This window comes from Coffea eugenioides, unplaced genomic scaffold (assembly GCF_003713205.1).
Source record: "Coffea eugenioides isolate CCC68of unplaced genomic scaffold, Ceug_1.0 ScVebR1_2309;HRSCAF=3314, whole genome shotgun sequence".
In the NCBI taxonomy this organism is placed as follows: Eukaryota; Viridiplantae; Streptophyta; class Magnoliopsida; order Gentianales; family Rubiaceae; genus Coffea; species Coffea eugenioides.
Window position 1 is genome coordinate 15,931 of NW_020862785.1, and position 11,252 is coordinate 27,182.

The window sequence follows — 11,252 nt, forward strand, 5'->3', positions numbered from 1 at the left end:
TAATGCATCAGCAACAACATTAGTTTTCCCCACTTTGTACTTAATCACATAAGGGAAGGTTTCAATAAATGCAATCCACTTAACATGACGCTTATTCAACTTGTGTTGTGACTTAATGTGCTTAAGCGACTCATGGTCAGTGTGTATGACAAATTCCCTTGGTCTCAAGTAATGTTGCCAAGTTTCTAAAGCACGGATTAAGGAGTACAACTCCTTATCATAAGTGGAATAGTTCAAAGCTGCCCCATTGAGTTTTTCACTAAAGTATGCAATTGGTTTGCCCTCTTGCATTAGGACAGCTCCAATACCCACCCCAGATGCATCACACTCTATTTCAAACATCTTGTCAAAGCATGGTAATGCAAGTAGTGGTGCATGTGTGAGTTGATGTTTAAGCATTTGGAAAGCACGTACTTGAGCATTTCTCCACACAAATGGCTCATTTTTCTTAATTACAGCAGTTAGAGGTGCAGCAATGGTACTAAAATCTTTAACAAATCGTCTATAAAAACTAGCAAGACCATGGAAGCTGCGTACCTCACCCACTGTGCTTGGAGTAGGCCATTCTCGAATTGCTTTAACCTTCTCCTCATCCACTTTGATTCCCTGTTTACTCACAACAAAGCCTAGGAAGACAAGTTGATCAGTACAAAAGGAGCACTTCTTAAGGTTGGCATAGAGCTTTTCCCTTCGAAGTACATCAAGAACATGCTTCACATGTTCAACATGCTCATCTAGGCTCCTACTATAAATCAGGATGTCGTCAAAATATACAACTACAAATTTTCCAATGAATGGACGAAGTACATGGTTCATCAACCTCATGAACGTACTAGGTGCATTAGTTAGTCCAAATGGCATAACTAACCACTCGTACAAGCCATGTTTGGTTTTAAAGGCCGTTTTCCATTCATCCCCCTCTTTCATCCTAATTTGATGATAACCGCTTTTTAGATCAATTTTAGTGAAAATCACAGCACCATATAGCTCATCTAACATATCATCAAGTCTAGGAATAGGGTGACGATATTTTACCGTTATTGCATTAACGGCCCTACAGTCAATGCACATTCGCCAACTTCCATCCTTTTTAGGCACCAAGATGACGGGAACCGCACATGGGCTCAAGCTTTCTCGTGCCCATCCCTTTGTTAGAAGCTCTTCGATTTGGCGTTGGAGCTCCTTTGTCTCATCTGGACCCATTTTGTAGGCTGGTCTGTTAGGAAGTGGGGCACCTGGAACCAAGTCAATTTGATGCTCAATTCCCCTTATTGGTGGCAGTCCATTTGGAATCTCATCGGGGAAGACATCCTCATATTCCTGTAAAAGAGAGACAATACTAGATGGTAGAGTGTTAGTAAGATCACTTGTGACAACCAACACCTCTTTGCACAAAAGTACAAAGATGGGTGTATTAACACTCAAAGCTTTTCTTACTATATTGGCTTTTATCAATAGATTTTGCCTTTTTTCTCTCTTTTCAATTTTGGCCGGCTCACCATATGTCTTTTTCCTCTCAATTTTCTAGGCCCTATCATTTTCTGTTGAGCTCTCGGCTTTTTCTATTTTTTCTTCTCATTCTCAAGCTCATTCTCCTTGATCAGGCTTTTTTGATCTTCATGAACTTGGATAGGAGTGAGTGGCACAAGCACAATCCTCTTCTCGCCTTGCTTGAAGGAGTATTTATTGGTAATGCCATCGAATGTAACTCCCTTGTCGAATTGCCATGGCCTCCCCAATAGTATGTGACATGCTTGCATAGGGACCACGTCGCATAACAGCACGTCCTCATACTTTCCAATTCGGAAAGGTACTTGGACTTGCTTGGTCACACGAACATCCCCACTATCGTTCAACCATTGCAAACGATAAGGTGTTGGATGTCGTAGAGTGGGTAGTGCTAGTTTCTCCACCATCAAGGCACTAGCGACGTTAGCACAACTACCTCCATCTATGATCAAACTACATACCTTGCCTTTGATATAGCAACGGGTGTAGAAAATGTTCTCTCTTTGTGCATGGTCGGCGGCTTTCACTTGGGTTGCTAAGGCTCGTCTGACAACGAGTCCAACTCGTTCATTGACGGGCAATGCTTCCTCTTCTTCCTCAAGGGATGGCAACTCCTCCTTCTCATCTTCATCATCGGTGAGAAACTCACCATTGGGTAAGATGATCATAGCGCGTTGGTTCGGGCATTGGCTAGCAATATGCCCTCGGCCTTGGCATTTGAAGCATCTAGTATCTCGATTTCGCCCCATGCTCGACTCAATGGCAGTCTTTGGTGTTGCCTTAGACTCCCACTTAGTCATATCCGGCCTCGGTCTTGAAGGGATGGAATTACTCGGCCCTTTATCCTCTTTCTTTGGTGGTGTAGTTCGGAGATAAGAGGGTGAAAAGTTGGAGTAACTCCGAGTCGAACCCCTCCTCTTAATCCTCCTTTCAATCTTGATGGCCTTTTCCACCTGATCCCCAAGTTCCACATAGTGGTGTAACTCCACTTGATCAGCGATTTCGGGCCTTAATCCGTTCAAGAAGCGTGCCATTGTTGCTTCTCGATCCTCCATGATGTCTGCCCGTAGCATGAGTATTTCCATTTCCTTGTGATAGTCCTCGACACTTCGTGCTCCTTGGTTGAGGGTTTGAAGCTTTTGATACAAGTCACGGTAGTAGTGACTTGGCACGAAACGCTTCCTCATTAGTCGTCTTAGCTCCGTCCAAGTTTGTATGGTAGGTTCACGACTCCTCCTTCGACTAGTGGAGAGTTGATCCCACCATACAACGGCGTAATCGGTGAATTCGATCACGGCCAACTTGACCTTTTGCTCCTCCGAGTAAGTATTGCAGTCGAAGACAAGTTCAATCCGCTTCTCCCACTCTAAGTAGGCATCGGGGTCTGATCGTCCTTGGAAGGGTGGAATTTTCATCTTTATGCCCGGAATGTGGTCATTTGAAGGCCTAGCGTCACGCTTAGACCTACTTTGCTTATGCTCATAGTTGTTGTCTGAGTTAGAGTCGGTAGACTCATGTGCATAAGCCTTTCCACGGCTGCCTTTGGAGCTTCCATGAGACAACTCTAAGCTGTCAATGCGTTGGTGCATTAGTTCAAGTTTTTGGTCCATCATGCGTCCCAATTCGCCTTTGATTGCTTCTGTGAAAAGTTTAAGATCAAAAGCTTGGGAGCTTGCTCCCCCCTCGTTAGCCATGGTAGGGTAAAAAAAATAATAATGGAAAGAAGCAAAGTTTATCTCGCACACTTCCTCACGTGTTTACTCTCGCTCTCGTGTTTGAACACTCTAATGAACTTACCAAGGTATTTTCAAGGCTCCTCGGTCAACTCCTCGAAGAAGTTAGAACTCCTTCTAGTGTGGATCGACTTACCAACCAGGGTCACAAGATTGTAGCACTTTGAACGAAAAAAGAACAAAAGATGAAGGGACTGACCACGACTCAATGAATGACTCAAAGTTGAATTTTAAGGATCCTAGACAAAACTCTACCCAAAACTGGAATTTTGAGCTGCTGGTTGCTGCATTTCTGGGCAGTGTTTTGGTAGATAAATGGACACTTAGAGGATTCAGAATGACACTTAAAACTGACCTAATGATGCATAAAAATTTCCAGAATTAATGATTGGACAGAAATTCCCCAATGGTTGCAAAGATGGAATCCGAATAGAAGATGAATTTGTGTTGCGGTAGGACTGTTTTGGAAACCCAAGACTGACTTTTCTTCCTTAATCCTTTGGAAACAAGGATTAGTCTTCCTATTTGCTGGTTCCCACAAATTCTAAGGTCAAGTTCAAGATTGGAACTGATTTGGTTGTTTTTGGGAACAAGGGTGGAAAATTTAACTTGAACAGGTTGGAAAATTTGACTTGAATAGATTGGGAAATTTGACTTGAATAGGCTGAATGTTCTTCTTCTTCCTTTGTTTTTGTTTTATAATCAGCCAAGAAGAGTCAAATTTCGTGGCTAAAATGTTCTTAGTCAAGAAAGAAGATTGTTGTGGTGAAGACAAGGATTTTGGCAGCTGGAATTTTGCAGCCTTGTTGTTTACCAAGATTTGGTTCCCAAAACCCAGAAACTTCAAGATTCTTTCAAGAATTCAAGATGTTAATTTCCAGAATTCAAGAAACACGAAATTGAAGATGATTTCCTCCCCAAACAATCCAAGATTTCACGATTTGATCAAGACAGATTTTGGTTGTCTTCAAGAATCCCAACTAAAGTTCCAAGAACTTCAAGATTGTGGTTTTAAACAATTAGGAACTTCAAGAAACCCAAGTTTTGATCAAGACAGATTTCCAGGAATTTTTGTAAGGTTAGCCAGCTATTTTTTTTTTGTATGTAAACAAGAACACAAGGTAATAACTAGATAGGACTTCTAAAACCCTTGCTACAAACTGATTTTTTTCGGATGAACAGTAACCTCGAATGATCAAATAGAACAAAAGACTGGAATTGAATGGATATAACAGGATAGAAACAAGACACAAACACAAACAAAGAATCAAGAATAAGACACAAAAAAAAAGGCTGGACTAAACAAGGCTAACCACAGCAATTAACAACAACTAGACGCAAGTTTATGATGCAACAAATCTGGAAAAATAACGCAAGAACACGATGCAACAAATCTGGAAATTGCGGATAGCAAACTTAGAACACGAAAACAGAATTTTGGACAACTTGACTTGAAAGGAAATAAATAAAGGGATATAACGTGATACCTCTTAACTAGCTCTGATTACCAACTGATACGAACGTCGCCAACCTTGTGACGAAACCCGTAAAAGATTAGTTTCAGGATCGACAAGAGGACACCAAGTTTGGAGCGGATGACCTCAACCCGTTAATCACGTGGTTAACGAACCTTGGTATAATGGTAGAAGACGCCACAACCTAGTGTGATTCTAGATTGATAAGTCACGAACACCTAGAGAAATTCTAAGGTATTCAAGAAGCCTTGGAGAAACCAAGAAAACTCTCAAAATCTGATTTATTGATTGAATGCCTAAAACCATTGGAAGTGTGGGCTATTTATAGCCTTACATAGAGATGAACAACTAAATGTGGAACTAGTCTAGAGTTGTGGTCTTGACTAAGACTAACAATTGTAGGCTTGACTATTTCCATAAGACTAAGAATTGTGGGCTTGACCAAACCTTATGAGGTCATCCCTTAGGTAAACAACCTTATGAGGTCATCCCTTAGGTAAACAACCTTATGAGGTCATCGCTTAGGTAAATAACCGTATGAGGTCATCGCTTAGGTAATTAAAGCAAGACTATGGACCATTAAGCCCTTATTACAATGACTTAACTAAAACAGCAAATGTGACTAGAGAAGGGTCACACATGGTTCTCTTTGACGTGCACTACATGGATGACTTTCATTCCTTCATGCTCAAGACTCTCAATGACCATGGGGACAATTTCTTGGCCTTGTATCTCATGAACAAGTCCTTGGAGTTCCTCCCTCATCTTGTTAGCTCGTGCTCGAGTTATGGGTCCTAGGGGAACTCGAATAGTTCGCAATGGTGTCACTTGGTTCGTATCACTATCATTTCCCCTCTTTGACCTAGGCAACCCTAAAACAAAATCCATGGACATGTCGGTCCAAGGTTCCTTAGGTACAGGTAAAGGACTATAAAGGCCATAGGGTTGAAGTTTAGACTTAGCTTTGTGGCAAGTAATGCATTTAGCCACCATTCGCTCCACATCTCGTTTCATCCTTGGCCAATGGAAGTGCTCTTGAAGGATAGCTAAGGTTTTAGCCACGCCAAAGTGTCCCATCAAGCCACCTCCGTGTGCTTCCCTAACAAGTAAAGAGCGAATAGAGCAGTTAGGTATACACAGTCGATTGAGGTAGAAAAGAAATCCATCAAGGATGTAGAATTTACCTTGAGTTGCTGAACCACAAGTGTCATAAATACCTGAGAAATCTGGGTCATTGGTGTATAACTCTTTAACTAATTCAAATCCTAACAACCTTGCATCAAGTTCAGTGAGCAAGGAGTACCGGCGTGATAATGCATCAGCAACAACATTAGTTTTTCCCACTTTGTACTTAATCACATAAGGGAAGGTTTCAATAAATGCAATCCACCTAACATGACGCTTATTCAACTTGTGTTGTGATTTAATGTGCTTAAGCGACTCATGGTCAGTGTGTATGACAAATTCCCTTGGTCTCAAGTAATGTTGCCAAGTTTCTAAAGCACGGATTAATGAGTACAACTCCTTATCATAAGTGGAGTAGTTCAAAGCTGCCCCATTGAGTTTTTCACTAAAGTATGCAATTGGTTTGCCCTCTTGCATTAAGACAGCTCCAATACCCACCCCAGATGCATCACACTCTATTTCAAACATCTTGTCAAAGCATGGTAATGCAAGTAGTGGTGCGTGTGTGAGTTGATGTTTAAGTATTTGGAAAGCACGTTCTTGAGCATCACCCTACACAAATGGCTCATTTTTCTTAATTACAGCAGTTACAGGTGCAGCAATGGTACTAAAATCTTTAACAAATCGTCTATAAAAACTAGCAAGACCATGGAAGCTGCGTACCTCACCCACTGTGCTTGGAGTAGGCCATTCTCGAATTGCTTTAACCTTCTCCTCATCCACTTTGATTCCCTGTTTACTCACAACAAAGCCTAGGAAGACAAGTTGATCAGTACAAAAGGAGCATTTCTTAAGGTTGGCATAGAGCTTCCTTCGAAGTACATTCAAGAACAAGCTTGACATGTTTCAACATGCTCATCTAAGCTCCTACGTATAAATCAGATATCTCAGAAATATACAACTACAAATTCCAAGGAATGACGACTACGTTTCATCAACCTCATTTGAAGCGTATCTAGGGCATTAGTGTCCAAATGGCATAAACTAAACCACTCGTACAAGCGCATGTTTGTTTTAAAGCCGTTTGCCATTCATCCCCCTCTTGCATCCTAATTTGATGATAACCGCTTTCTAGATCAATTTATAGTGAAAAAATCACGCACCATATAGCTCATCTAACATATCATCAAGTCTAGGAATATCGTGACAGTATTTTACCGTTATTGCATTAACGCCCTACAGTCAGTGCACAATTCGCAACTTCCATCCTTTTTAGGCCACTCAAGAGATGACGGGAACAGCACATGGCTCAACTTTCTCGTGCCCATCCCTTTTTGTTAGAAGCTCTTCGATTGAGCGTTGAGTGCCTTGTCTCATCTGGGACCCATTTTGTAGCTGTCTGTTAGGAAGTGGGGCACCTGAACCAAAGGCAATTTGATGCTACATTCCCCGTATTGGTGGCAGATCCATTTGGAATCGCATCGGGGAAGACATCCTCATATTCCTGTTGAAAAAGGACAATACTAGATGTATAGAGTGTTAGTAAATACTGTGACAACCAACACCTTTGCACAAAGTACAAAGATGGTGTATTAACACTCAAAGCTTTCTTACTATATTGCTTTTATCAATATTTTTGCCTTTTTCTTCTTTTCAATTGTTGGCGGCTCACATATGTCTTTTTCCTCTCAATGTTCTAGCCCTATCTTTTCTGTTGAGCTCTCGCTTTTCGATTTTTTCTCATGCTCAAGCTCATTCTCCTTGATCGGCTTTTTTGATCTCATGAACTGGATAGGAGTGAGTGCACAAGCACAATCCCTTCTGCCTTGCTTGAAGGAGTATTATTTATGCCTCGAATTAACCTCCCTTGCGAATTCCATGGCCTCCCAATAGTATGTGACATTCTTGCATAGGACCACGTCGCATAACACCACGTCCTCATAACTTTCCAATCGAAAGGTACTGACTTTGCTTGTACACGAACATCCCCACACGTTCAACCCATTGCAACAAAGGGTTGATTCGTAGAGTGTATGCTTAGTTTCTCCACCATCAGCACTAGCAGTTAGCACAACTACTCCCATCTATGATCAAACTACATACCTTGCCTTTGATATAGCAACGGGTGTAGAAAATGTTCTCTCTTTGTGCATGGTCGGCAGCTTTCACTTGGGTTGCTAAGGCTCGTCTGACAACGAGTCCAACTCGTTCATTGACGGGCAATGCTTCCTCTTCTTCCTCAAGGGATGGCAACTCCTCCTTCTCATCTTCATCATCGGTGAGAAACTCACCATTGGGTAAGATGATCATAGCGCGTTGGTTCGGGCATTGGCTAGCAATATGCCCTCGGCCTTGGCATTTGAAGCATCTAGTATCTCGATTTCGCCCCATGCTCGACTCAATGGCAGTCTTTGGTGTTGCCTTAGACTCCCACTTAGTCATATCCGGCCTCGGTCTTGAAGGGATGGAATTACTCGGCCCTTTATCCTCTTTCTTTGGTGGTGTAGTTCGGAGATAAGAGGGTGAAAAGTTGGAGTAACTCCGAGTCGAACCCCTCCTCTTAATCCTCCTTTCAATCTTGATGGCCTTTTCCACCTGATCCCCAAGTTCCACATAGTGGTGTAACTCCACTTGATCAGCGATTTCGGGCCTTAATCCGTTCAAGAAGCGTGCCATTGTTGCTTCTCGATCCTCCATGATGTCTGCCCGTAGCATGAGTATTTCCATTTCCTTGTGATAGTCCTCGACACTTCGTGCTCCTTGGTTGAGGGTTTGAAGCTTTTGATACAAGTCACGGTAGTAGTGACTTGGCACGAAACGCTTCCTCATTAGTCGTCTTAGCTCCGTCCAAGTTTGTATGGTAGGTTCACGACTCCTCCTTCGACTAGTGGAGAGTTGATCCCACCATACAACGGCGTAATCGGTGAATTCGATCACGGCCAACTTGACCTTTTGCTCCTCCGAGTAAGTATTGCAGTCGAAGACAAGTTCAATCCGCTTCTCCCACTCTAAGTAGGCATCGGGGTCTGATCGTCCTTGGAAGGGTGGAATTTTCATCTTTATGCCCGGAATGTGGTCATTTGAAGGCCTAGCGTCACGCTTAGACCTACTTTGCTTATACTCATAGTTGTTGTCTGAGTTAGAGTCGCTAGACTCATGTGCATAAGCCTTTCCACGGTTGCCTTTGGAGCTTCCATGAGACAACTCTAAGCTGTCAATGCGTTGGTGCATCAGTTCAAGTTTTTGGTCCATCATGCGTCCCAATTCGCCTTTGATTGCTTCTGTGAAAAGTTTAAGATCAAAAGCTTGGGAGCTTGCTCCCCCCTCGTTAGCCATGGTGAAGTATAGGGTAAAAAAATAACAATGGAAAGAAGTAAAGTTTATCTCGCACACTTCCTCACGTGTTTACTCTCGCTCTCGTGTTTGAACACTCTAATGAACTCACCAAGGTATTTTCAAGGCTCCTCGGTCAACTCCTCGAAGAAGTTAGAACTCATTCTAGTGTGGATCGACTTACCAACCAGGGTCACAAGATTGTAGCACTTTGAACGAAAAAAGAACAAAAGATGAAGGGACTGACCACGACTCAATGAACGACTCAAAGTTGAATTTTAAGGATCCTAGACAAAACTCTACCCAAAACTGGAATTTTGAGCTGCTGGTTGCTGCATTTCTGGGCAGTGTTTTGGTAGATAAATGGACACTTAGAGGATTCAGAATGACACTTAAAACTGACCTAATGATGCATAAAAATTTCCAGAATTAATGATTGGACAGAAATTCCCCAATGGTTGCAAAGATGGAATCCGAATGGAAGATGAATTTGTGTTGCGGTAGGACTGTTTTGGAAACCCAAGGCTGACTTTTCTTCCTTAATCCTTTGGAAACAAGGATTAGTCTTCCTATTTGCTGGTTCCCACAAATTCTAAGGTCAAGTTCAAGATTGGAACTGATTTGGTTGTTTTTGGGAACAAGGGTGGAAAATTTAACTTGAACAGGTTGGAAAATTTGACTTGAATAGATTGGGAAATTTGACTTGAATAGGCTGAATGTTCTTCTTCTTCCTTTGTTTTTGTTTTATAATCAGCCAAGAAGAGTCAAATTTCGTGGCTAAAATGTTCTTAGTCAAGAAAGAAGATTGTTGTGGTGAAGACAAGGATTTTGGCAGCTGGAATTTTGCAGCCTTGTTGTTTACCAAGATTTGGTTCCCAAAACCCAGAAACTTCAAGATTCTTTCAAGAATTCAAGATGTTAATTTCCAGAATTCAAGAAACACGAAATTGAAGATGATTTCCTCCCCAAACAATCCAAGATTTCACGATTTGATCAAGACAGATTTTGGTTGTCTTCAAGAATCCCAACTAAAGTTCCAAGAACTTCAAGATTGTGGTTTTAAACAATTAGGAACTTCAAGAAACCCAAGTTTTGATCAAGACAGATTTCCAGGAATTTTTGTAAGGTTAGCCAGCTATTTTTTTTTTGTATGTAAACAAGAACACAAGGTAATAACTAGATAGGACTTCTAAAACCCTTGCTACAAACTGATTTTTTTCGGATGAACAGTAACCTCGAATGATCAAATAGAACAAAAGACTGGAATTGAATGGATATAACAGGATAGAAACAAGACACAAACACAAACAAAGAATCAAGAATAAGACACAAAAAAAAAGGCTGGACTAAACAAGGCTAACCACAGCAATTAACAACAACTAGACGCAAGTTTATGATGCAACAAATCTGGAAAAATAACGCAAGAACACGATGCAACAAATCTGGAAATTGCGGATAGCAAACTTAGAACACGAAAACAGAATTTTGGACAACTTGACTCGAAAGGAAATAAATAAAGGGATATAACGTGATACCTCTTAACTAGCTCTGATTACCAACTGATACGAACGTCGCCAACCTTGTGACGAAACCCGTAAAAGATTAGTTTCAGGATCGACAAGAGGACACCAAGTTTGGAGCGGATGACCTCAACCCGTTAATCACGTGGTTAACGAACCTTGGTATAATGGTAGAAGACGCCACGACCTAGTGCGATTCTAGATTGATAAGTCACGAACACCTAGAGAAATTCTAAGGTATTCAAGAAGCCTTGGAGAAACCAAGAAAACTCTCAAAATCTGATTTATTGATTGAATGCCTAAAACCATTGGAAGTGTGGGCTATTTATAGCCTTACATAGAGATGAACAACTAAATGTGGAACTAGTCTAGAGTTGTGGTCTTGACTAAGACTAACAATTGTAGGCTTGACTATTTCCATAAGACTAAGAATTGTGGGCTTGACCAAACCTTATGAGGTCATCCCTTAGGTAAACAACCTTATGAGGTCATCCCTTAGGTAAATAACCTTATGAGGTCATCGCTTAGGTAATTAAAGCAAGACTATGGACCATTAA

General features: G+C 41.5%; 1 protein-coding gene across 1 annotated transcript; it reads right to left on the reverse strand.

Annotated features, from left to right (window-relative positions):
- Window positions 1–1,562: 1,562 nt before the first annotated feature.
- On the reverse strand, window positions 1,563–3,203 carry LOC113756425. Its single transcript, XM_027300106.1, has 2 exons — window positions 2,159–3,203; window positions 1,563–1,951 (listed from the first exon to the last, which is right to left on the reverse strand). The coding sequence occupies exons 1-2, from the start codon at window positions 3,201–3,203 to the stop codon at window positions 1,563–1,565; spliced, it is 1,434 nt and encodes a 477-aa protein (XP_027155907.1).
- Window positions 3,204–11,252: the final 8,049 nt, after the last annotated feature.

Coding starts and splice junctions, on each gene's coding strand:
- LOC113756425 (XM_027300106.1), bottom strand. CDS start 3,203: ATGGCTAACGAGGGGGGAGCAAGCTCCCAAGCTTTTGATCTTAAACTT. Junction 1,952..2,158: donor TATGATCATCTTACCCAATG/GTGAGTTTCTCA, acceptor GTTTGATCATAG/ATGGAGGTAGTTGTGCTAAC.